The sequence below is a fragment of the Ovis aries genome, chromosome 8, assembly GCF_016772045.2.
Source record: "Ovis aries strain OAR_USU_Benz2616 breed Rambouillet chromosome 8, ARS-UI_Ramb_v3.0, whole genome shotgun sequence".
NCBI classification, from domain to species: Eukaryota; Metazoa; Chordata; class Mammalia; order Artiodactyla; family Bovidae; genus Ovis; species Ovis aries.
Window position 1 is genome coordinate 75787801 of NC_056061.1, and position 27270 is coordinate 75815070.

At 44.7% G+C, this 27270-nt stretch overlaps 1 protein-coding gene and 1 non-coding gene across 2 annotated transcripts in view; both read left to right on the forward strand.

Annotated features, from left to right (window-relative positions):
* The first annotated feature begins 1514 nt into the window (after positions 1–1514).
* The window catches only part of MTHFD1L (methylenetetrahydrofolate dehydrogenase (NADP+ dependent) 1 like), a 174875-nt gene continuing 149119 nt past the window's right edge, over positions 1515–27270 (forward strand). Inside the window, exons 1-7 of the mRNA XM_004011411.5 lie at positions 1515–1922; positions 6831–6915; positions 8309–8359; positions 8454–8507; positions 11394–11518; positions 13844–13944; positions 15590–15726. Coding sequence (XP_004011460.3) covers positions 1702–1922; positions 6831–6915; positions 8309–8359; positions 8454–8507; positions 11394–11518; positions 13844–13944; positions 15590–15726 — 774 coding nt within the window. The 5' untranslated portion in view covers positions 1515–1701. The remainder of the gene's footprint in view (positions 1923–6830; positions 6916–8308; positions 8360–8453; positions 8508–11393; positions 11519–13843; positions 13945–15589; positions 15727–27270) is intronic.
* Positions 14906–15040, forward strand: LOC114116282 (small nucleolar RNA SNORA70). The gene has a single exon (XR_003590264.1). It is a non-coding gene; the product is annotated as a small nucleolar RNA SNORA70 (small nucleolar RNA).

Here is a 27270-nt window from a genome sequence, read left to right on the forward strand (position 1 = left end):
TCCAAAGAATAAACTTAATCAGAGAAGTGAGAAAGTACAGAAACAAAGCAAAACAGCCAAGTAAGACCAAAATAATTATTCAGAGTTTAGTCCTTAGACAAAGTCAAGTACCTTTTGTTCCTCCTCAAAGGCTATAGATTATATTCTGAGACATACCCTTTGAGCTGTTCTATGGAGACTGAAACCCCCACTAGATCAAAGCAGTTAATTTATGTTGCCCATAAGAACATAGACCCAGGACCAGTTGAACCAGTTGGTTGATGATATTGACTCAGAATTACCTCACCACCAATCGATCAGAATGTCCATGAGCTGATCATGCATTTTGAAACCCTCTTCCTCACCCTATCTTTAAAAACCTTTCCCTGAAAACTACTGGGGAATTTGAATCTTTTGCACCATTAGCTGCCAGTTCTCCTTGTTTGGGACCTGCATAAACCCTTGCACTTTTCCTTCATCACAGCCTGATGTCAGTAGGTTGTCTTTAATGCACCCTTGCGAGTGGACCCAGGTTTCATTTGGTAATACTTGTACAAGACACAACTTCTATGATTTTGTTTCCGCTTGTGTTAAAAGGTGGTAATACCTACCTCATTGGTTTGTGAAATGTTAGCTATTGCTGTGGGCTTCCCAGGTAGCTCAGTGATAAACAATCTGTCCGTCACTGTGGGTTTGATCCCTGGTTCCAGAAGATGCCCTGGAGAAGGAAATGGCAACCCACTCTAGTATACTAGGTGGAAAATCCCATGGACAGAGGAGCCTGGTGTGCTACAGCCCATAGGGTTGCAGAGTTGACACTACTTAGCAACTAAACAAACAAAAAGCTATTGGTATACCCCTCACATGTCAGATGTGGCAATTAGCCTTGCAATAAAGAAAATATAGACAGCAGTATAAGATGAAGACATGATCACTGAAGGCCTGCAGACCAAACAGATCTTTCTGGATCCCAACTTGCTCCAGGTTGAAAATCAGAACAAAACACATTAACCTTTTTTTTTAGGACTAAATGCCGTGTCTCTCCAGCATCTCCTACAGATTTTAGCTGCTGGAAAAACCAGTGTCCATAACTTGTCCCTTTATTTCTCTTTTACCTGGGATTTATAAGATTTTAAATACAGTCTCATTTTTGAGGCAGTTAAACTTCTCAGAGGTTGTCACCTGCCTAAGGCTGCAAAGTCACCTTGTGAACTCCAAGGCCCACACACCCTTCATTGGTCTCCAGCCTGATAAATACCATCAGCATCTAAACCAACTGCCCTCCTAGGAAGCAAACTGCCACCCGCGGGCAGGATGTTATCAGCATCTTAGGCGGAGGAAGAACGTACGGTCTCCAGGCAGGGCTAGAGGCCCATCCTCACGCCCCGCCCTCCTCTGATTTTTATCCCTAATCAAATTTCGCCTGCGACTCAAAAGTGCCAGAAAGCCAGGCGTCCAGGCAGCTCGAACAGCAGCCCCGCGCCCCGCCGGCCCCCGCCTTCCCCACGTCACGGCCATCGAGCACAGTGCCCCCTAGGGGCCCCCGTTCGCAGAGGAAGGCAAGCCAAGTCCTTCCAGCCTCTGGCCCGCTACCGGCCCGCCCAGCCACCCCTGGCAGAGACGTGAGCCGCTGCCTCTCCGAGATCTGCAGCCGCATCTCCGCGTCGGGGGAGGACCCGCGCGACCTCCGGTTCTCGCAGCCGCCACCGCTCGCGCCTCGCCATGAGCGCGCTCCTGCCGCTCGTCCTGCGCCGGCTCGCGCGCCCGCAGCACCCCGGCCCGCCGCGCCGCCTCCCATCCCTTTGTCGCCCTAGCAGCAGCGGGGGCAGCGGATGTGGCAGCGGGGAGGGTCTCCTCGGGCAGCAGCGGTTGCCGGATACCCAGGCCGGGAGCAGCCGGGGCCCGAGCAGCCCGGCGCCCCCAGCGCGGGACTCGATCGTCCGGTGAGTGTCCGGCGCTAGCCGCCGCCCAGGTTCCTGGCAGTGGCGGGGTTTGGGGGAGGTTAGGAGGAATCCAGGAGGCGGGGCGGCCGCAGCGCTCGAGTCTCGGCCGACCCCCGGGAACCTCCGTGGAGGTTCGCTGAGCATGGGCTGTAGTATTTAGCGCCAACTTTTCGGGGTGATGGCGGCTAGTCGGGGTTTGGCTGGGGGTGGGGGGCGGGTAGCGCGGGCATCCGGAGAATGGGCTGGTCAAGCGCGAGAACGGAGATTCCCCAAGCCGGCCTAGGGCCGGGGGCGGGGGATCCGGAGGGCGTGAACCTCCACAGCCAGTGCTGCGTAGCCCACACCGCGTGCCGCGGTCCACGTGCGCCTCCGGCCGCCGGCTCTGATGCAACTGCGCGGGGCGCGGCCAGGGCAGGAAAGGGGCGGTGCGGCGAGGGTGGGCGCCTCCTCCACCTGCTCCGCCCTTCAGCTGGTCGATTCCGGGGTCGGGGGCTGGACCGTTGCGGGGCTAGGATGGGGGGAGTAGAGGGGTGCAGCCAGAGCCCGGCGATCCGCGCCCATCGGCGCAGCGGCTCCGCCTTCTGGACGCTATCTGGGCGCGGTGAACTGTGACTGCCGTTGAAGTCCGCGCTCATCACCGCAGCCTCCGGCGCCTGGGAGGACTGCGGCCCGGCGCACCCGTTGACTCACTGGAGGCGGCCGAAGTCGGGGCCGTCTGGTTCCAGGCGTCGCTGCACCGTGGGCACGGCATCCCCAGCGCAACTTGTTTCCAAAGTTATCTCTCGAGCCAGAGGCTAATTCTGGGAGCCCAGGGTCAGGCCTTCCGCTGTCCCCACCCGGAGATGTTCGCGGGTCCCCCTCCATCCACCCCCCCCCCCCCCGCCCCCGACCCCTCACACACATCCTAACCGCTCTTCTTCGCCCTTCGGCGGGAGAAAGGGGAAGTAGATTTCTGTCTGGAGAAGTCTGTTAGCTGGGGACCCAGACGGTGTAGAGCAAAGCGCTCCGGACGTTCCTGGGGGCCAGGATTCCAGTCAGCAAGCTGTTCACCTCCATCCATAGACATCCTCTTCTGTTTTCCTTCTGTCCTTTATTTTGAGAATGGATATGCCTGTTTCCAAAGCACTTCTTCCGAGAAGGCAATGGCACTCCACTCCAGTACTCTTGCCTGGAAAATCCCATGGACGGAGGAGCCTGGTAGGCTGCAGTCCATGGGGTCGCTAGGAGTCGGACACGACTGAGCGACTTCACTTTCACTTTTCACTTTCATGCATCGAAGAAGGAAATGGCAACTCACTCCAGTATTCTTGCCTGGAGAATCCCAGGGACGGGGGAGCCTAGTGGGCTGCGGTCTATGGGGTCGCACAGAGTCGGACACGACTGAAGCGACTTAGCAGCAGCAGCAAAGCACTTCTTGAGGTGGCCTGCGACTCCAAGGACACTTGTTTAGCTTACCCTGTCTCTCTGAAAGTTGAGGTTTCATCTCTTCCTGTCATTCGGTTTTAAGCAATGAGCTCACCTTAAGGGTTTGTTACCAAACCTAACTGGGAACGCTGGCCAAATGTGCAGCAAAGCCAATCTCCTGGACATGGGGTTGTGATGTAGGCAAGTACAAGGTTTGTTGTAGGTTACCAAGCAGGCGAGTCCTGGACAAGCCTCAGATCCACTCCAGCTTGGTCTCTGAGTTAGCCTTTTGTTTGTTTTTCTTTTTTTTTTTTTAAGGGGAAGAACTGAAAGGCTGGAATTAGTCATCTTGTGACGTTTCTGTGACATTTCATGTCTTAATTGTAGCTTTGGCATTTGGTCTTTGGTTTATGCTCCTCTGGCTGGCTGGTCCTTGAGTGGGAGTCTGTTAGCTCCTCTCCTGAGTGTATAGTTAATGAGATCTATGATAGCAATCTTATTTATTTTTATGATAGCAATTTTAACACATTAATGAGATTACCAATAACAATTTTAGTCATCTGGCTCTGGTTGATTGTTGTTTATTTAGCACAGAATTAAAGTCACAGGGCACAGGAAACTGGACAAAAATTTTAGATAGGTTAATCATAAGTTGAATAAGAGGTTTTAGGGGAATTTGGTTTCAAGGTAAGAGTCTGAAGACAGTATAGGAGGCAAAAATCTCCTTCCAACTCGAAGTTGACATGACAACTTTTCTCACCAGGGCAAAAAAAAATATCTTGATTAGAAACATTTATGCCACTTTTTAGACTTATTGAACCTGATAACTCCTCCTTTGCTTTGTTTGGCACTGTAGGAATAATGAGTAACCCCAAAGAATGATACATTACACATGTAACAAGTTGTGGGGGGTTTAGTCAAGGGTTGGTGACAGATCTGAGCTTCTGGAGTCATATGCCCTTCATTTATTGGAATGGTAGGAACTGCAGGTGTTTTCTGGGGAAAGTGCTTTTGGAAGGCATGTTTTCAGTGTTGAAGGGTAGCTTAGAGGTGCAGAAGAACATTTTACAATTATAAGAACAAAGGTAGAGTTCTGATAGTGCTCCCGCCCTACACTGAGAAAAGGGGTTTGTTACGGTTCAGGGAATTGTCCACTCTGGTCAACCAAAGGCTGAGCTTGGGTCCAAGGCTGTTTCCACTCAGAGCTTTAGAGCCACCCAGACACTCCTTTTTGAGACCATACATTCCAGGCCCCACCCAGACTTAGGGAGTCCAACTTGATGGACTGAGGCACAAAGCCTTTCTCTTTCCCAGGCTCTCTGGCTGATCCTTCTCATTGCCAAGAACCACTTGGGACCCACACTCCAGTGCCTTCCCACACTACGCAGAAATGAGGACCCAATACGGCCCAAATTCGTAGTCAAGAAAGGCGGGGAGGGACTTCCCTAGTGGCCCAGTGGTTAAGACTCAGCGTTTCCAGTGCAGGGTGCCTGGATCCCATCTAAGATCCTGTACACCAAGCAGTGTGGCCAAAATAATCATAAACATAAGAAAAGCGTGGAATCTGCATATAGCACATGGTCCTCAGCCACATCTTGCTGCAAAGAAGATTCTGGCTCATTTATAAGGTGATCTGTGAATTTTCATATATAGTTCAACAAAACAATACAATCATTTCACTGGGAATCCAGTTGCTTTATCCCAGGTAATTAAAAACAAACAAAAACTTGCCTTGTTTATAGACAGCTGTATGCTCATCTATTCCGTTTCTTTTGGCTCAGCTGACAGTGGAAAGGCTCATCTGGTTAAGTTTTGAAACCTTTAAACATTTTCCGAGGCCCCTTCTTTCCTCTTCCACCTAATAGGAGCTGTGCCCGCCAATTACGTTCGTCAGTTTCTTCTCTGAAAACTCGGAGGAGTTTTGTGTCGGGCCATTTTGCCCCGTCCGTTTGTCTGTGGCCACTTACTGCTGATGGGACCTGGCTGAGAGTTCACCCTGCAATTTTTGAAAACTGTTATGTGTGCAAGACTCTGGTGGAGATGGGAGGTAAAACTTAAAGGTGGTCTTAAGCCCTGAAGCTTGGGTACCGCCTCAGCTAAGCCTCTTGTTTATTACTGTGAGAGGAAAATGAGCCAACTTTTTTTTAAAAAATATTTTTAATTAAAAAATTTTAATTGAAACGTAATTGATTTACAGTGTTGTGTTAATTTCAGTTATACAGCAGTGACTCTGCTACATATATATGTCTGTGTATATATAGATATATATATGTGCTCAGTTGTGTCCGACTCTTTGCAACTCCACAGACCGTAACCTGCCAGGCACCTCTGTCCATGGGGATTCTCCAGGCAAGAATACTGTAGTTGGTTGCCATGCCCTCCTTAAGGGGATCTTCCCCACCCAGGGATCAAACCCAGGTCTCCTGCATTGCAGGCAGATTCTTTACTGTCTGAGCCACGAGGGAGGCCCAGATACATGTATAGATCTAACTTTTTTTTCAGATTCCTTAGTTATTTCAAGATATTGAATGTATTTCCCTGTGCTATATTGTAGGTCCTTGTTCTTTGTCTATTTCATATATAGAAAAGTCTGTTAATCCCAGGCTCCCGATTTATCCCTCCCCCTGCCCTTCTTCCCCTTTGGTAACCATAAGATTGTTTTCTATGTCTGAGGGTCTTTTTCTGTTCTGTAAATAAATTCATCCAAAAGAGCCGACTTTCTTGATTGTGTACAAGTAAGGAACATTTCATGTGGATGGTGGTGAAAAGTGGTCTCTGAAATGGCTCATCCCAGGAAACTACAGAAAGAGAGCCTGCCTTGTACCATGTTTATCTCGGTCTGCCCCTGTCCCTGGAAGCTGACACCTGGGGAATGCTAAGGGGAAGGTGGCCCCTGCTATTTTTCAGGAGGTTCCAGTGCAGACTTGAGGGGCCCAGAGGAGTGAGAGGCTCCTTCTGTGAGAGGCCTCAGGAGAATATCAGATCCCTGCACCTCCCTAGCGTTTCTGCAGCGTTTGCTTCCCATCCCTTCTGTAAACTCTGTAAAAAGAGCTTAAAGTGTATCCTGACCCATAACTTCTTACCTCCTCCACAATCCCCTGTGTTAGTACCCCGCTCCCCCCCAAGTTTGCTTTCCCTCTGGACCCAGACTCTTTTGGAGTGGAAGGATTATGGCAGAGAAAGGGATTATTAAACCAAGAAACCCAAACTTCTTACTACAGTAGTCTTAGAAAATGCAAGAGAAAAAGTCACCCCTAGAAAATTACTGTTCGCATCCAGCTCGTTTACCTCCGCTTATTTTGAAAATTAAGAGGTTGTCGCATTTTATGCCCGGTTAAGTGGTTCATGATTGCTCTCCTGGGCACCCCCTGACCCTGTGCATACCCGGAGGAGCACCTTTTGCTGTCTAATTAGATAGTAAGAGACCTTCTAAGAAAATGTGTGGTACCTACCCTTTCTTGTCAAACCTAGATCTGACTGTGTTGTTTCTCTTTGCCAATGTAGAGAAATCATTCAGAATTCGAAAGAAGTTCTGAATTTATTGCAAGAAAAGACCCCTACCTTTAAGCCGGTTCTTGCTGTTATTCAGGTAAGCTGAGAATGTGGTTCTGTCTTGCTATTTTATGGTGTCTTTTTTTTTTTTGGCCGTTTTGGGTGTTCGCTTCTACGCGTGGACCTTCTCTAGTTGGGTTGTGTGGGCCTCTCACTGTAGTGGCTTCTCTTGTTGTGGAGCACGGACTCTTGATGCATGTGTTCAATCAGTAACTGTGGCCCGTGGGCTTAGTTGCTCTGCGGCATGTGGAATCTTCCAGCCCAGGGATTCAACTTGCGTCCCCTGCATTGGCAGACAGACTCTTAACCACTGGACTACCAGGCAAGTCCTGGTATATTTCTATCTAGATTGTACACAGACAACCACCTGCATTTCTTGTCACAGACATCCCACTGGGGCTTAGGGGAGGAAGGAGAAGCCTCAGCTGGAAATGCTGTTGTTTCCCCCTTTATCTGGTCATTTTGCTACTTCAGGGTTACAGGTCAGGTACCACTGTTTGCGTCTTTTGGTGTGGATAACTTCCAGAGGTCGGGATGTAGATGCTCCCATAACTTGCATTATGCAGGATATACTGTGGCCAAGTATAAATTCTCATCAGATGTGATCTGAGGGGAAAGGGGAAAAACATGCCTCTTTGTTTCCAGGGAATACAGACGCTTGCTGAGACACAGTATTTGGTGATCTTGCTACTTAGTCTCTAAAGCCTGCCTTGAGTCTGAAGGGCCAAAAGCCATGGCATGTCAGAAGGACTTCAAGTTCCACGTCTGTCTTCTGACTTCGGACCCTTTGTTGCTAGCTGCGGTTGGCACTGTTTGCCACCTGTGTTGGCACACCCAGGTGATGCCAGGTGCGGGCAAGTGATGAGCTGAGTCAAGCCTGTAAGCTAACACAGCCCAACAGTGGAGCTGCCACTATTGTTCTTGGCATGTGTTTAGTGCATCAGAAGAGCTGCCTCATCAGCGCTGTGATTTCAAGACCAGAGAGCTATGCTCAAGTCACTTGCATTCTTTGGAGTCTGTTCCTGCAAAGATAGGCAGGTGAGATGAGTGGGAAGAGAAGTGAACCGAGGGCCTAGCCTCCTGGGATTCAGCTTACTTGATAGCTTTTCACTGAAGGGCAAGTCACCTAAATCTCCCTGTTTGGCATTCCTCACTTAGAAGTGGATTCTGGTTGTGGCTATATATGCCCTGTGAGGATTCTTATTTTAAAAAGAAACATAACTTGAAAGCCTGAGAAATCGCCATGTTAATGAAGACCAGCCATTAGCTCCCTTTTATGAGCAATGAGATTCTTGTTCTGCATTTCCCTTTGATCGTCTTTGTTGTTAGATAATGCACAATCACAGAATTAGCGTTTGGATTGTCCTGTGCCTATTCAGGATCTTTTTATGTTGATCTTTAATACAGTCTCCTGTCTCCCTTCTCCCAAGGCAGGTGATGATAACCTGATGCAGGAAGTAAACCAGAATTTGGCTGAGGAGGTAAGGATTCTTGATTTTCAAAAATGCATTTTAATTTTTGGGTGGTACATTCATCCCCTCTCAGTGACAAACTCACCCTGTGTACTCTTTGCAGGCTGGTCTGAACATCACCCACATCTGCCTTCCTGCGGAGAGCGGGGAAGATGAGGTAAGGCGGCAGGGCTCGTGACTCTTCTTTTGTGCTCCCCCCCCCTCGGTGCTAGTAGACCTCTTAGCATCTCTTGTTGTGGGCGCAACTGACCAAGCCTTTTCTCAGGGCTGAACTTTTGGAGGGAAGAATTCACTTTTCCCACGAGTGTAAATACTCTGATCTGTCCCTTACCATGTTTCTTTCTTTTTTCTTTAAAGTAGAGTTGATTTACAATGTTTTGTTAGTTTCTGGTGTATAGCAAAGTGATTTGGTTATACATATATGCTTGTATATTCTTTTTCATATTCTTTTCCATTATGGTTTATTACAGGCTATTGAATGTAGTTCCCTGTGCTATATAGTAGTACCTTTTTTTAAAAATATGTTTATTTATTTGACTGCACCAGGCCTCAAATGTGGCACGTCAGATCTTCGATCATAGTTGCAGCATTTGGGATATTTAGCTGTGACATACGAACTCTTATTTGTGGCATATGGGATCTAGTTCCCTGACCAGGGATCAAACCCAGACCTCCTGCATTGGGAGCTCGGAGTCTTAGCCACTAGACTATTAGGGAAGTCCCCAGTACCTTGTTTTTTATCTCCTTACCATATATTTCTGCTCAGTAAGGCCTCCCCTTGTGGGCACTAGTGGTAAAGAACCTGCCTGCCAATACAGGAGACTTAAGAGACGTGGGTTCGATCCCTGGGCCAGGAAGATCTACTAAAGAAGAAATTGGCAACCCACTCCAGTATTCTTGCCTGGAGAATCCCATGGACAGAGGAGCCTGGTGGGCCCCCATGGGGTCACAAAGGGTTGGACACGCCTGAAGTGACTGTCACATACCATATGTTTCTGTTGACAGCATGAACTATGACATGGTCACTTTGGTGGTGCTTCTTCAGCTGTTGCAACAGCATTGTCTCATGGAAATTGTCAGTGTCTGGAGGACTAGTTCTGGTTTGCGATGTCCTGACCTGAGTTGTTTGACCTTAGGCCACTCTTTGGTTCTTCTGGGTCACAGTTGCCTCATCAATAAAATAAAGGACAGGATCATTTTCCAGATGCTTTTCCAGGCTAACTTTGTGTGAATCTTTTAAGTGGCGTTTTGGGGCAGCTGATAAAAAACCATCATAGGTTCTTTCAGTGCTACTGTATGTGCTATAGGTGTTTCCACCTGCAGGGATACCAACCCTCCTGTGTGTCATCTCAAGCCTGGGAGAAGCTGCACTGCATTAATAGGGCCTCAGACACTAAACCAGGGGCCATCCTGGTATCTGACCCTTCTGTGTCTAGGTTTTCTTCAGACTGGCTATGGCAGTGATGAAAAATGTAAATAATCAGGAATAGCACTGAAGTCTTTTGTAGGTACATGAAGTTCAGAAGTAGGGAATCCCTGGCTAGTGTGGTAGCATCACAAAGTCCTTAGATACTCAGGTTCCCAGGATCTTGCTTTGCTGCCTCATATCCAGGATGGCCCATTCAACTCTACAGATCACACCCACATTCTATTGTGGTATTGTTCAGTTGCTCAGTCGTGTCCGACTTTTGGTGACCCGGTGGACTGCAGCACACCAGGCTTCCCTGTCCTTCACTATCTCCCTGAGCTTGCTCAAATTCATGTCCATTGAGTCAATGATGCTGTCTAACCATCTCATCCTCTATCACCCCCCTTTTCCTGCCCTCAATCTTTCCCAGCATCAGGGTCTTTTCCAGTGAGTCAGCTCTTTGCCTTAGGTGACTCAAGTATTAGAGCTTCAGCTTTAGCATCAGTCCTTCCAGTGAATATTCAGCATTGATTTCCTTTAGGATTGACTGGTTTGATCTCCTTGCAGTCCAAGGGACTCTCAAGAGTCCACATTCTAGCCAGCATCAGAAAGAAAATAAATCCAGACTCAGTGAGAAGTGATATAATCCGAAAGAATTACTGCAAGGTGGGGAAGGTACATTAAGGAAATGTACTCTGCCCATAACTTCTACATACCTTTGAGAGGTAGGCAGAAGGCTTGTCTTTTATAGGGAGGGGGAGAGAAGGCTTGAAAGAAGCCAGTGTAATGAAAGAAAGGGTGGCTTGATGAGATAGCAGATGAGAGAATGTTTTACCCTGAAGCCAGCCTGTTCTCACGAGTGGAGGGAGGAGAGTGCCGTCTGCCAGTCAGACTGAGGCTAGGTCAAAGTTTGGGCTTCCCTGGTGGCTCAGATGGTAAAGATGTGTCTACAGTGTGGGAGACCTGGGTTCAATCCCTGTGTTGGGAAGATCCCCTGGAGGGGAGCATAGCAACCTACTCCAGTATTCTTGCCTGGAGAGTCTCCATGGACAGAGGAGCCTAGCAGGCTACAGTCATGGGGTCACAAACAGTTGGACATAGCTGAGCGACTAAGCACAGCACAGCACAGGCCAAAGTTTAAGAACCAGCGGGAAGGAAAGAAGCTTACCTGAGTTCGATTTATAAGCAGTTTTTTTGATGGATCAGTGGGGACAAGCGGTTCAGCTAAATTACTCCTGGACAAAAAATGGGAATTTGGAGGGTCTGTATCTGGCCTTATTCCCAGGTAGGCAAGAAAGCATCAGATGAGCTCAAATCTGACTGTGGACAGGGAATTGTCTTTTACGGCTCTCATTTGTAGCATCTCATGTCTTTATTAATTGCTGAGCTTTGTTTTTGTTTTGTCCTGTTCTGGTAGAGAATAGTGATAAGAAAGACTTGAAGACACCAAAAATTCAGCCAAGCTTTTATACGTGGTGAGAAGGGGATATAGATTTCTTCTTTCTGCTTTACACCAGGTCTTCAACAAGGACAAAAAGAAACTAGAACACATACATTTTTATGAATCTATGTTTAATATAATATGTCTTTTGTTGGGTCTTATTTTTGCACAACTGACTGTAGTTTTCCCCTTAGATTATAGATGAGATCCTGAAGATTAATGAAGACAGCAGAGTACATGGCCTTGCGCTTCAGATCGCTGAGACCTCACTTAGCAGCAAAATCCTCAATGCTTTGAAACCAGAAAAAGATGTGGATGGGTAAGAACATATAAAAGAAAACAATCAACTCATTGCTAGTTTGTTTACAGTGAATTTTTGAAAACTCTGCTCTTTCAACTATGCCAGTAATTAGGACTTGAAAGGAATAATTTTAAATATTTCAGGAGTTGGAGGGTCTGTTAAATTCTGCATAAGAAAGTGCATGTTTGGGAAAATACATTTGCCCTTTTGTAGTGCTTGTGTGCCATTTTGGAATTAACCAGTGATATTCATTTGAGAAGTTCCTGTCTGACTTTCAGAGTCCTTAGCCAGCTCTCCTCTTCTAATAACTTTTCCTTGATAATTCTACCAGACTAGAGAAAAAGCCCAGACTCCTGTTTCACCAGCAATAGAGTATTCTTCCTCAGTTCCAGGCCAGTAGAGAAGAACAAAGCAAGCCCTTACATTCATAATGCAGGGTTTTGTTTGAAGGGGAAAACTGAATAGCAGGTGCTTTGATATTGGTCTTGGGTTTGTGTCACGTCATGATATACGCTTCAAGGGACAAGGAACACTACCCACGCATATGGAAGTTTCCAATGTTTCCTAAAAGTTGAAAACCTCATTTTCCGACATGGAAACAAGAGATTCATGTACTGTGACCTAAAAGGACATACTTAGCATTACAGGGTGGTAAGCAAATTTATCACATTATTCTTGTAGGGGCTGGATTGAGTGGATCACCACCTCATTGACACATTCAGATTCTGCCATTATCTTGGCCTTCTGTTGGGACTTAGGGCAGACTCAACAGGGAGGAAAGTTGTCATGAAAATCTCTGATCCTCTAGCAGACAAACCACAAAGAGAGAAGAAGCTCTAATTAGTTAGGAAACCTCCAGAACCTCAAGGTATCAAGGTGTAGTTTTCAACCTTTCATTAAAAGAGGAGTATGAACCCTTTCCCAAGTATCCTCATTTTGTTGCTAACCTGTATTGAGACCATCAGTTTAAGCTGAACAGTTAGGGACTATGTTGTCCTGGATTTGACAAGAAAGGACGCAAGGCATTGAAAGGACATGGTTCCTCCTTTTTCCCCTTGATTTCTGCAGGAGATGAGTACCAATATCAAGTGGGCATCAGACCTTGAATCCAGATCTTGTGAGGTCACTCCCCGATTTCTAGGATTGATTCTGGACTTTGATACTGATGGAGACGTAATTCCCTCAGGGTAAAGTGGGCTTGGCTTCAGGACCATGGTGATGTACACATCCAGGGCCACCCTTCTCCATAGGCCACTGAAATGAGCTTCCTGGAGCTGTGCAGTGAAGCCCTACATGGCTTCAAGCTGCAGACGTGCTGTACAAGCAAGATAAAACACTCATCACATTAGCATTGCCTGAAGGGCCGCTCTAAAAAGCTGATGGCCTCTATTCCTGCCCTCTCTTTATTTTATATTTGTTTTTCTTGCCCACTTGTTAACTTCTATTTAATTATTTAATATATCCTATCTGTCAACAAAAATTCAGTGAACTATCAAGTTAAAAAAGGAATAAAAGAGAATTTTATTTGAGCCAAATCAAGGATTATAACCCAGCAAACAGATTCTCAGGAAGCTCTGAGAACTGTTCCTCTGTTAGAAGTCAGAGATAGTCATGTAGTCATATAGATAGAAGTCAGATAGTCACAGGGATAGAAGTCACATAATCATACACATTGTTGAGAGAAAGGATAACACATCACAATGACACACTGATGCTTTACATAAAATTCGCTAAGGGTGCAGAGTCCCGATGAGAAGAAAGTGAAAGTGTTAGTTGTTCAGTTGTGTCTGACTCTTTGAGACCCCATGGACTGTAGCCCCCTACCAGGCTCCTCTGGCCCTGGAATTCTCCAGGCAAGAATACAGGAGTGGGTTGCCATGCCCTTCTCCAGAGGATCTTCCTGAGCCAAGGACTGAACCCGGGTCTCCTGCATTGCAGGCTGATTCTTTACATCTGAGCCACCAGGGAAGCCCCATAGTCCAGATGAACCCCAAGTCACCCTGGACCCCTACAGAGCTGGGAAACAACACTGTTCTTTTAAGAAGTTACATGGCTAGTGTCGGAATTTTAAAAAGTTATCTTTTTGGTTGAGCAGGCAGTCTTGTCTTTGAGGAGCTCTGGTTAACGTGTCATGCAGGTACACACTGCAGAGCTGGGAGGGAGGGAGGCCCAAACGAGTGCAGAGAGAGTTTTATAGTTAATTTTTTCTGACCTGCTTTACAAAATAAACTTCATTCTATCAAATATTGACTTGGCTGTTATTTGGGATTAATACGTGTGCTTTAGAGATGAGTGAGTTTGGGCCAAGTTTTAACTCACTTGTTCTCTTGCTTTTGGATTCAGATTAACGGATGTCAACCTGGGGAAGCTGGTCCGAGGAGACGCCCATGAGTGTTTTATTTCACCTGTGGCCAGAGCTGTAATCGAACTTCTTGAAAAGTCAGGTATAATGCTCCCTCAGAAACGTTTCTATTCTGTGTTTTTTGGTATTCACGTGAGTTTTAGTAAAGATTTGTTTCTGGAAGATTCTTATTGAAACACTGAAGTGATATTCCGTGTCAGCTATTTTTGTTTCTCATCAGATACATACGACTATGGAAGATTTTCTAATAAGACTATTATAATTTTAAAGAGAAATTGGTAAAGGTAAATGATTAACCTTGTTAAACATTAAATAACGCATTAACACATTACGTGTTAAACATTTTCTCAGTGTCTCTCATGAAACTCTCAAAATAACCACCGTGAAAGACGTTTCAAGTTTCAGCTCCTCAAATCTGTCAGTGTGTAGACCTAGATACAATTTATATTTAAAGCTTAAATGACTGTTAGATATAGACTGTTAGATATATAGTTTAAATGACTGTTAGATATGGTTTAGGGTATAGAAACCTAGATTAGGATTTATCAGTGAATAGTATCGCTTTCAGTATCAGTATTTAATTTCCATCTTTCTCTCCTTTCATGTCAGTGATATAGAAATGAATAATTTCTTAGTTATCACATTTAACAAGTAAATTATTACTGAGTCTTTCCTATATTTAAGGACTTTATAACTGAATACATAAAAATTTAATAAACTTAATGTTTCTTTGCACTAGCTTGAGTGAAAAAGAGACCAGTGTCCCTTCCCTATGCCCAAATGTGCAATGAGTAAACAAAAATTCTGAAATATATACCAGAGCTTTGTTAGAAGACTAAATTTCAAGATACACCTTTAGGACAATAGTCATTAACCTCAAATCTCTGAGAAAATCCGAATAGACAGTGTCTTTCCATCATATGAATAATTAGATGATGATTCTGTATCACCCCACCATAAAATTTGCACAGAAAGAATAAATTACGGCTTATAGTCATTGTAAGTCTGGTGCCCAGAGGGCCAAGTTTTAAAAGGCTATTTTTTTGCAGCCAATTAAGCAGACGATGCTATTTTCGATGGGGAGTCCTGGTGTGCAGTGGCTGCAAACAGCAGGCTCCTGGGTAGTCTATGAAGCCTGTTGCCTGCATGGGTTGCCCTAAGGGACCTTGAAGTGAAAGTGTCAGTCACTCAGTCGTGTCTGACTTCGTGACCCCATCGACTGTAGCCCGCTGGGCTCCTCTGTCCATAGAATTCTCCAGGCAAGAATACTGGAGTGAGTTTCCATTTGGAGACAGCCCTTTCCAGGGGACATTCATGTCTGGCATGCTGTCCCCAGTCTAGGCTCCAGACAGGTATGCATGGTGCCTTTGGAAAGCGCCTGGGCACAATGGCCAGAGTCCACATTGGCCAGGTCATAATGTCCATCCGCACCAAGCTGCAGAACACGGAGCAGGTGAAGTTCAAGTTCCCTGGCTGCGGGAAGATCCGCAGAAGTGGGGATTTACTAAGTTTAATGTGGATGAAGTTGAAAACTTAGCGGAAAAGCAGCTTGTCCCAGAGAGCTGTGAGGTTGGGCCCTGCGCTCCTGAGAGCCCAGACACTGTCCCCTCCTTAACACCCACCAGTAAATCCTACTTTAAAGGCTTTTTCCCCCCTTGCATTAAAGCTGTATGGGACAAAGACATTGATGTTTTGATTATAATACTGAATTTTCATTTGGTGGGTAGGTGTCAGCTTAGATGGAAAGAAGATCTTGGTAATAGGAGCCCATGGGTCTTTGGAAGCCACCCTACAATGTCTGTTCCAGAGAAAAGGGTCCATGACAATGAGCTCCCAGTGGAAAACACCTCAGCTTCAAGGCAAGGTAAGCATCTTTCATGTTGGAAACATATCTTCAAATGCTTATATTAGAAAAGGAGGACTGGAAATGCACAGACCAGGCATTTTAATATAAGAGATTAGAGAAAGAACAGCAGAAAAATCTCAAAGGATGAAAGCAAAGAACAGAGATTTCTATTGCAAAGCCATAATCAGTTCTTGGAAAAGTCTAATAATAGAGACACATCACTAGCCAATATGATTGATAGGAAAAGAGAACACCAGCAATGTCAGGAATGAACAAGGATACATAAACACAGAAGCAATAACTATTTTTTTAAAAAGGTGAGTATGAGCAACTTTATGCTGATAAATCTGAAAACTTGTAAAAATGGATTCGCATAAAATTGAATAGTATATAACGTTGAAGACATTGAATCAGTCTCACAGACAAAAATCAAACAAGCAGACAAAAAGACAATAGTTTTATAAATGAGCTACCACAGTCAAACAAGATAGGAGAAGACAGAACATTTTGTAACTCATGAGTTCCCAATGCAGATAGTGACAAGATGCTAATGGACAATTACAGGCCAATTTCACCTGTGAAGATAGATGACGTTACCACTAGAAAAATAGAAAATAAAATCCAGGGTGAGGTTATCATGAGATTGTAAAGAAGGTTAATATCGATCAAAATGTATTAATGTAATTCATTACATTATCAGATTAAAATCTATACATTTACCATAGTGGATACAGAAGAGTTATTAGATAAATTCTAATATCATTATGAGATTTTTCTAAAAAGTCATCTTAGACTAGGAATTTAAAGAAATTCCTTAATCAGATAAAATGTCTATAAAAACAGAGTGAAAATATCGTTTAACAGTGAAATACGAAAAACTTTTTGGGGGGACTGCACTGCACAGCTTCTTCTTATTAATAGTTCTTAGTTCTCTGACCAGAGATCAAAACCAGCAGTGGAAGCACCAAGTCCTAACAACTGAACCACCAGAGAATTCCCTAGAAACATTTTTTTTCAATTAGGAAAGACAAAGGTGTCTGTTATCAGTACTCCTAACTGGCACTGTGTGGGAATTCCTAGACAATGCAGTAATATGAAAAAAGAAAATGATGATGGGAAAGGAAAACACAAAATGTCTTCAATCCTGAGTAATAAACTTATGTAAAAGGTACAGAAGACTCTATCAAGGTATCAGAATTACTTCACACACCCAAAAAAATAGATATCAGAATTACTAAGAGTTCATCTGGGTTCTTGGATATAAGATCGACAGGCAAAAGCTGATTGCATTTCTACACACCACCCCCCACAGTTATAAAATTAATTTTTAAAGAAATACAACATATGATAACAATGAGAATATAAGGTACCTAGGAATATATTTCGGAGAAGGCAATGGCAGCCCACTCCAGTACTCTTGCCTGGAAAATCCCATGGATGGAGGAGCCTGGTGGGCTGCAGTCCACAGGGTCGCTGAGGGTGGGACACGACTGAGCAACTTCACTTTCCCTTTTCACTTTCATGCATTGGAGAAGGAAATGGCAACCCACTCCAGTGTTCTTGCCTGGAGAATCCCAGGGATGGGGGAGCCTGGTGGGCTGCCGTCTGTGGGCTCGCACAGAGTCGGACACGACTGAAGCGACTTAGCAGCAGCAGCAGGAATATATTTAACAAAGGCTATTTCTGACCTTTTGAAAGCAATTGTATAATTTTTATAAATGCCATTAAGAAGACTCAGTTAAAAGCAGAGATACCATTTCATGGATTAGAAGACTCACTCTCTTAAGGATATTGATACGATTCTCTCCTAAATTAATCTCTATATTTGAATCAAAATCCTGACATAATATTATTGTGTAGCATTTGCCAAATTGATTCTAAAATGTACATGGGAGATCAGGACAGAAACAAGACAATTTTGAAGAAGCATAGAGCTATAAATATCAATAAAGAATTTTTTAAAATTATTCGTTGGAATAAGGCAAGTTGCAGAAGGATGTATTTCATTTAACCCCATTTGCATAAGATTTAAAGTCAATACCGTGTATACCGGTTTAGAGCTGCATACATATAAAGGAAAAGAAGAAGGAAATGAGCAGAAACTGAACCAATTCAGGAAAACCACGGCAGGACAAACATGTGGATGTAGATGGAGAAGAGACTAGGGGACCTTCGCTTGTGTTGGTCGTACCTGTTCTTAAACCGGGCAATGGGCAGTGTGTCCAGGCGTAAAAGAATTGTAATTCTTTTACGATTTACTGTCTGAAATAGTTTCATAAAGTTCTTAATTTCAAAAACTGGCTACGAATTCCACAAATGTCAAGCGAAGTGAATTTACATTAAAAGTGCATTAGATAGCACATTAAATAACCAAAATCTGAAAATACATGTTCCTCGCTTTGCAACGTGAGGATGGAGACTAGCAAGTTGTAGTCCTGTCCTAGGGGCCAAGGCATCTGGACTGAGAGTTGTAATGTTTGAATGGCAAGTGTATGTATGTATGTATGTATGTATGTAATGTTTGAATGGCAAGTGGATCTGATATATCTTGTTCTTTCTTTTTCGAAAACAGTCCTGGAACATGATCTTGCAATTACTATGTGATTTTTCAGTGGTCACCACATGGTGGCAGGCTATTCAAGAAAATTCAGGGACAGTGTTTTGTACTTTAAAGCCCAGAATTCTGGGTTGGGACGCTTAGTGGAAGAGGACAGTAAACTTGCCCTGAACTGAACAGCTGTGACGAAAAAGAGAAAAATGCCTTCATTGGCAATTCAGTGTTTTCACAGCTGTCACAGATAGTTTTGCTAGTTGTATCTGTATTTTGGAAAAACAAAGATATCTTTCAAAGTACTTTTTTATTATGGAAATAAATCACCTTGACTATTTGGATAAAGCTCATTCTAACTTTGAGAACCGTGATTGCAAAGCTTTACTCTCTTGATAATCTAGAAATTGGGTAACATTCTGATTTTCCTGTATCTATGGAGGTTCTCTTTAAAAGCTGACATTGCACACACGTTTTTGTTTTTGTTGTTTTTTTTTAATTCCTTGGTACTTATAGCAGTACCACTGTGAATCTTAGAGACTGGCAACTTTCATTGCTTTTATTGCTTGGACTTTATAGCCAAAAATATGGCGAGAAAGATTCCAGGCTTTTCATTGTTTTTGTTCAGTTGATAAGTCTTGTCTCTTTGCGACCCCATGTACTATAGCAAGCCAGGCTTCCCTATATCATGGAGCTTGCTCAGACTCATATCCACTGAGTCGGTGATGCCATTCAACTGTCTCATCCTGTGTCACCCTCTTCTTTTGCCCTTAATCGTTCCCAGCATCAGGGTCTTTTCCAGTGAGTCACTTTTTCATATCAAGTGACCAAAGTATTGGAGCTTCAGCTTCAGCATCAGTCCTTCCAATGAATATTAAGGGTTGATTTCCTTTAGGATGGACTGGTTCTGTCTCCTGGCAGTCCTCAAGAGTCTTCTCCAGCGTCACAGTTCAACAGCATGCATTCTTTGGCGCTCAGCCTTCTTTATGGTCCAGCTGTCATAGCCCTATATGACTACTGGAACAACCATAATTTTAACTATACAGACCTTTGTTGACAAAGTAATGTCTCTGCTTTTTAATACTCTAAGTTTATCATAGCTTTTATTCTAAGGAGCAAGCGTCTTTTATTTTCATGGCTGCCGTTAACTGTCCGCAGTGCCTTTGGAGCCAAGAAAATAAACTCTGCCATTGTTACCACTTTTTCCCTTTCCATGTGCCATGAAATGGTGTGACTGGATGCCATGATCTTAGTTTTTTGAACGTTGAGTTCTCAGCTAGCATTTTCATTCTCCTCATCCAGAGGCTCTTTAGTTCCTCTTCACTTTCTACCATTAGGGTGATGTCATCTGCATATCTGAGATTGTTATTTCTCCTGGCTGTCTTGATTCCAGCTTGCGATTCATCCAGCCCAGCATTTCGCATGATGTACTCTGCATAGACGTTAAATAAGCAGGGTGACAACATACAGCCTCGATGTACTCTGTTCCCAATTTGGAACCAGTCCGTTGTTCCATGTCTGGTTCTAACTGTTACTTTTTGACCTACATACAGGTTTCTCAGGAGGCAGGTAAGTGGTCTGGTATTCCCATCTTTTGAAGAATTTTCCACAGTTTGTTGTGATCCACACAGTCAAAGGTTTTAGCAAAGCCAGAGAAGTCAGTGAAGGAGAAACAGAGGTTTTGCTGGCATTGTCTTGCTTTTTCTGTGATCCAGTGGATGTTGGCAATTTGATCTCTGCCAAAGCTTCCTCTGACTTTTCTAAATCCAGCTTCTGCATCTAGAAGTTCTTGGTTCATGTACTGCGAAAGCCTAGCTTGAAGGATTTTGAGCGTTACCTTGCTAGCATGTGAAATGAGCACAGTTGTATTGTAGTTTGAACATTCTTGGCATTGCCTTTCTTTGGGATTGGAATGAAAACTGACATTTTCCAGTCCTGTGACCACTGCTGAGCTTTCCCATAATTGTCCTTAAACTTTGTTTGGCCACCTCTACATGGTCCGCTTACACATAGCAGGCTCCCCTCCCACCACGGAATAAAGGCTGTTTCTTTCCTTTCTTTGCACTAGCAGCTAGCACTGCCCTTGTCTCTCACTTCCCGCTAGTGTACCTCCGTGCTTCTGCCTGACATCTGACTTTTCACTATTCCTATATTTTGGACTCCCCTGGTGGCTCAGATAGCAAAGAATCCACCTGCAGTGAGGGAGACCTGGGTTTCATCCCTAGATTGGGAGGATCCCCTGGAAAAGGGAATGGCTACCCACTCCAGTATTCTGGCCTGGAGGACTCCATGGACAGAGGAGCCTGACAGGCTACAGTCCACGGGGTAGCAAAGAGTCAGACACAACTGAGCGACTTTTATTTCACTTCATTCCTATATTTTATTTCTAAAACACAGACCATTGCCGGGCCTGGTTTCAGAGGGTCATCGGGCCCTCGGCAGACCATGGTGATAGCAACTGATAACGGTGCAAAGAATATCCAGACACAGATTAGTGCTGGGAGACCTGAATGGGGCAGGCTGTGTCCACCCTTATCGCACACCTCGAAAGCCTTCACTGAAAAACAGTGAAAGTATACATTTTACAGTAGATTGGTATTTGTTTTCTAATGCCATCAACAATGTATTTTAAGATTATAGTGCATTGTAAGTACATTTTAAGATGATGGCCCGTTTAACTTCTCATTATGAACAGTGACAAATATCAAGGGGAGAAAAGAACGAGCAAAGGAGTATAGCTGTGAGGTCACGCAATATTATCTTTGAAAAGCAATTATTTCCTGCCTGTTTGTACCTAACATGGGACAGGATGCCCTGTTGGCCGTCTGGTAGGGCATTTCGAGAAGCAGAGGGGTGAGGGTTTTAGGGATAAGGTGGTGACTGTAACACTGGAGCCCTATTTACCACTTCTGAAACTACATGTAGCCTTCCAAATTTGGGATGACCTCGAAGTAGTCATGACCTGCTGCAACCAGTAGGAACTGTCTTTGGAACGCTTGGATAACATTTGTGTTCTCGGGAAGCAATGTAACAGGCTTTGGTGCAAACAGCTCTGGATTCAAGCCTTCGTTGTTGTTTAACTTCTCTGAGCCTGTCTCTTCATGTGTCGAACAGGGATTTTAATACTCCAGGCCTCTCGGGGCTGCTATGAGAATTCAGTGATCCTGTCAGTTTGCTTAGCGCAGGACTTGGCACCTGTTAACATCCCCAGTAATAGCTTGGCTGCGGCGGATGGTGAGTCAGGAAGGACACTGGCGAGTTTCACCATACAGATGTGCAGTTGATCCTTGATGTGGAGATGGAAAGGCCAGTGGGTCAATCGCTTGTAAGGAGGTAATAAAAATGTAGGACCCAGGGTTCCTTATTTAAAGCCTAGCACACATGCTTCCAATGTATGGCTGGGTATAAGGAGAGAGTCAGTCTGTCTGTGAGGTCTCCCAACAATACGTGGAGGCCAAGGAAACCAAATGAAAAACAAAACTAAGAGAAAATGTCCCTGAGAGAGTGTGTCCAGCTTTGGCCAGTCCAGGCCTGCCATCTGGTCCTCAACTCTGCGGCTATGGACCTCTTCCTTCCCTGATGCCTGTGTCCCCTCAGAAGCCTCTTCACATCAGGTCACGTCCCCTGGGAATTCCTGGTTTACCAATCACTCTTTCTAGGAATAGTATGCCTTCCTGTGATTTTGAGGGATATTTACATCAAGTTAGTTAAATAGAAATGGATTTCATCTCTATCAACAACCTGACAATCTAAGGATACTCTTTGAATATTGTTGTTGTTCAGTTGCTCAGTCATGTCTGACTCTACAACCCCGTGGACTGCAGCACACCAGGCTTCCCCATCCTTCACTATCTCCTAGAGTTTGCTCAAACTCATGTCCACTGAATCAGTGATGCCATCCAACCATCTCATCCCCTATTGTCCCCTTCTCCTCTTGCCCTCCATCTTTCCTAGCATCAGGGTCTTTTTCAGTGAATCAGCTCTTCGCATCAGGTGGCCAGAGTATTGGAACTTCAGTTTCAGCATCAGTCATTCCAGTGAATATTCAGGGTGGATTTCCTTTAAGATTGACAGGTTTGATCTCCTTGCTTTGCATACTGATTACATATAAAACTTTTGTGGACCCAGAATGTGAGGGATTGAGATTTGCCTTTTTAGAGAACTGCACAAAACAGAGCGGACTTCTGTATTTGGAAGCTATCGTTTATAGCTTCCTTGCTATAGCTTCATTGCTAATTGTCAACGATGCACCTTCTGAGTGCATCATTGACAGTTAAGAATACATTTTCTGCTTCGTTCTGGAGCATCACTTTTGGGCTTTGAGATGCATTCTACATTTACATGATGGGAGGAGAGGAATGTCTGGGCATTGGTCCAGATTAGCCACACTCTGTAGAGTGTCAGCTGTTGGTAAGCTAAAGCATTGGATATGACATATTTGGTCTGAGCTAAGGAATCGCCCTCCTTCCTGCACCCAGACTTAGGCCCTTTACTCAGCTCCTCAGGACCCTGGAGTGGAATGACACCCTGATGTAGGAGGTGACAGCCATCTGCCTCGTGAGAATTGGCCTACATTTAGAGATGTCCTCTTTCTCACCCCAGAGAGTTCACCCTGATGCCAGAAAGAAATGTTCTGTAATGAGTATTTGTGAGACAGAGTGGTTCCTCTCTTCAGGATAGGGAGGCTGGCTGGCACCTCAGGGCTGTGCTCTCCACCCTCTACTCACACACACACACATGCACATAGAAACACACACCCATACGCTCTGCTGGCTGAAAAGCCTCTTCTGACACAGCTGGAGGAGGACGGCAAAACAGCCTCCAGCTGCAATGAATCCGGTCAGTCCCAGCTGCGTGTATAAGAAATAACCCAGAAAGAAGAGAGCCGTTTTATTTTGTTTTTTCTCAGAGGATCTTGTTTCTCCTTCTGAGCACAGAGATTGTCAAAACTAGCACTAACAGTAAAGGAAAAAATATAGGTCTTTCACACTTGAAGGATCAAAGTAGGCCAAGCTTTTTGAGCAAAAGTTAAATTATCAGAGTCATTTTCCACTATAAATTCAGTACATTGCATGCCTTACAAAAGGCTTTAAAAAGTGAATTGGGAAATTCTAAATATATGTGTATTATACATAGGAGAGCTTGAAAAAATACTCTTTTCCCAAGATTGGTGGGGAAACGTTAGCTTTTAAACTGGACTAGGTTAGCCATTTACATGAGTGCTTTTTCTTTTTTCTATACTTTTTTTTTTTAATACAACTTTTAATACATTTGTCTTAAATCAGGTAGGAAATTACAACTGTAGTTTCAAACCAAAAAAAAAGAATACTGACTTTTCTGGAAATCTGTATTTCCTCACATGGCTCGGAGTTAACTAACTAGTGTCTTTCCACTTCTTGTAGAGCAGGTCTAATGGCAAATGAACTCCTTCTACTGTTTTTAATATGCCAGTGTATTAAATTTTCCCTCTTTTTTTCCTTTTTTTGGCTACACTGCATGGCATGTGGGATCTTAATTCCCCAACCAGAAATGGAGCCCCTGCTCCCTGTGGTGGAATCGTAACCACTGGATCACCAGGGAAGTCTGTCCCCCTCTTTTTTTTTTTTTAAGTTCAGGTTTGCTGGTTATAGAATTCTCAGTTGACAGATCTTTTTTTCTTCCAGCTCTTTAAACCAGTAACATATGGTAATGGCAATAAGGACATCGAATAATCATTGAGTTCGGGGTTACAGTGAACCAGGATTGTCCTTCACTCATGTTACCTTGTTGATTCTGCAGCCATCCTATTAGGCTGGACTCTCACTCTTCCCATATCACAGATAGGAAACTGAGGCTCAGAGAAGTAAAGAGACTGAGCAAATAGATATATAATTTTAAAACATTAGCGGTGGCAGTACAACCAGTATTTTTAGCCATTGTCTCATGTCAGCTCTTATTCCAGATAGTCACAAAACCCAATCTTTAAAACGACCTTCCAAGTTTAACATTTTTTTAAATACCCCACAGCATAAGGGAACTTCATTCCCCAACCAGCAATCAGACCCGTGTGCCCTCTGCTTTGGAAGTACAGAGTTTTAACCACTGGACCACCAGAGAAATTTCTTAATGTTTGATAATCTCTGAAACCCCAAAGTATCCAACAGCTTGGGCTGGGGAACATCAGAGGGACCAAGGTCCAAGACACTTGACTTGGGTTGAGTTCACCATTTTTTTATCCCCACTCTTACTAATCCCACAGATAGCTTCCTAAGAAAAAGAAGCCATTTCTTCCCTGAGCTTTGAGCTTGTCACTACCCTTGCAGGCTCACTCTCCAGGAGGGATGTGTCTACCCTTTCGAGAGGGCAGGATGGGGGCCACCCTGGTCAGTTGTGTGGATTCACACTCCAGCCTATTGATGTGAGTCCCTCCCCTGACCCTAGCCCTGTGTAATGGGTGAGTGGAGGAGATACCACTGACTCCAGGGCGCTGCAGATCTTGTGCCAAGTAAATACTCAGGCTATTGAGCAACATGTGATGAAGTGACCTAGATAATGTAGGCCCCTGAATTTCTCTATTTTCACTGTTAATGGATTGAAAAACACCTTTGGATGTCAGCTCCCTTTCTTCTCACTCTTGCTTCTGCCTGATCATTGCGTTACTTATTAACACCAGAGAAGATGGTGAATAGAACTTTTGAAAAGCCGCCAAATCAGGCCATTTATATTTAGCAGTGTTGAGAAAAGGATCAGTGAATCTATTGAAACTTGGCATAAGATCCGGAGGGGGCATGTAAAGTCTCAGATGGTTCAAGGCGTGTGTTGCACAAAAGGACAAGGGCTCCAGGCTGTGTCTCTGCAGGGAACAGGCCGCTGGCATCACCTCCTGTCTGCCTGTGGATCGTCCTTGCTTGCCTGTCCACACCATCAGCAGAGCCTGACTCCATGTTTCACTCTTCCAGCATAAATGCTTCCTAAGGGTGTAGAATTAGAATACTCCAATGCGTAGGTCTTTGCATAGTCTATGAGTCTTCCCAAGTGGCCCTAGTGGTAACGAACCCGCCTGCCAATGCAGGAGATTTAAGAGACTTGGGTTCGATCCTTGGGTTGGGAAGACCCCCTGGAGGAGGACATGGCAACCCACTCCAGTATTCTTGCCTGCAGAATCGCATGGACAGAGGAGCCCCAGGGCCACAGTCCATAGAGTTGCAAAGAGTCGGACACAGCTGAGGCGACTTAGCACACACACACGCGGTTAGTCTGTAATGATAGAACACCTTACGCTTCTGTACAGATTTCATTTTTCAAAGCCTTTTCATGTATTTTCTTATTAGCGTTAAACCCTGAAAATAAGGTGTTAGGTGCAGTGCCTTGACCCTGGTCATCGATGACAAGAGCGCAGCCTGGACTTGAATCCAGGTCTTGAAACCCCCGCTGCTGGCTCTTCCCTCTGCACCTCAGTTCCTCTCTATCAAGTGCAGTTTCTTAACTTCTTAGAGGAGGCAGCTGAGGCCAGAGAGTTATTCCAGGGAGGTGGCATGCAGGAATCTGTTAATGTGCGTCCCAAGGTTCAGAATCAGAAAGCGCAAGTGTGGCAGGAAATGCAATGCTGAATTACCCACTGTTATGCGTCAGTTCACATTAATAACACAGAGTAAGCACAGATCACAAGGCTCTTCTGCTTCTGAATCGAGGCTCACTTCCTGTGGATCCAGGAACCATAACTTGATCTCTTACACAGTTTTGTGCTACATGCTTCTGTGTCTCTATCATGTTAGATTATCTCTCATCACAAATACACACACACAGGTGTGAGCACACACTCTCTCTTTCTCAGCCTTACTTTTTAGTTTTATTTCTTCCTAGGGTGTGAGAAAGGGAATTTTTCTGGATGAATCCTTCAGAGTATGCCCATTACTGGATTTGAGGTCCATTTTCCTTTCATCATCCATCGTAATTTATGTGAGAATCAAGTAAACTTGAAGAGGGATTAACTGTCTTTTCTATCATTTGGGACATAACTGACTGTCTTTGATACTCTCTTCATATGTTGAGCAGTAAGTATGTTAAATGATAAGGTAAGACATGAATTTTTGAGAAAAAGGAAGGTTATTTATTGACCCTTTGAGGTTTGACCCCAGGGTCGGGAAGATCCCTTGGAGGAGGAAATGGCAACCCACTCCAGTGTTCTTGCCAGGGAAATCCCATGGACAGATGGACAGAGGAGCCTGCCAGGCTACAGTCCCTGGGGTTGCAAAGGGCCGAAACCCTCAAGCACACCACTGCTCACTGGCTCAGTGAAATCTCCATAGGGAGGGAACACACTGGACTCAAAGGGCAGATTTTGCCCAGGCATGGTTGCCTATGCCCACTTCTATAATAAAGTCACTGAAGGGTTCCTAATTGCTTTTGGCTTGCTTAGCCATTGGGCATCATTTGGAACCGGTCGACAACACCCTTTCCTCCTGAGGCTGCTTGAGACAACCCAGTCCTCCTCCCCTGACTCCTGGGTCAGGAAGACCAGACGTGTCCAGTGTCACGTCACTTCTTCCTCTTCCTTTGTCATTTAAGATGAGTTCTGAGGGATGCCTTAGACACCTTTTTCTTCCCATTCTACCGGTTTCCCTCGGAGATCTTATCCAAGCCTCAGCGTTTAGCTACATCTCTGATGCTGGCGAATCCCACCCTGCATCCCCGTCCTCCTTTCCTTTCTCGGTTCCAGGCATCCAGCTTCCTACAGAGGTGTCCTCTGCCTGCTGCTTGTACCATGCTTTCCCTCTCACCTCCCCCAGCCCTTCTCAATCCAGCCTCCAGCGTCATCGTCCTAAAACACAGCGGATGCAGCGAGGGCAGCCAGGGTAGCCCAGTCTGACAGCTGCTTAGCTGTTGTCAGGAAAAGGCCAGCAAATTCAAGAATTAAGCCTTTATTGAAAGAAAGTGAGTTTTCATAAAAAAGAAAAACACCTCACTCTCGTTAGGACTTTGCCATGAGACAGCCATGGGGCCTCCAGGCCCCATGAGATTTCACAGACACCCAG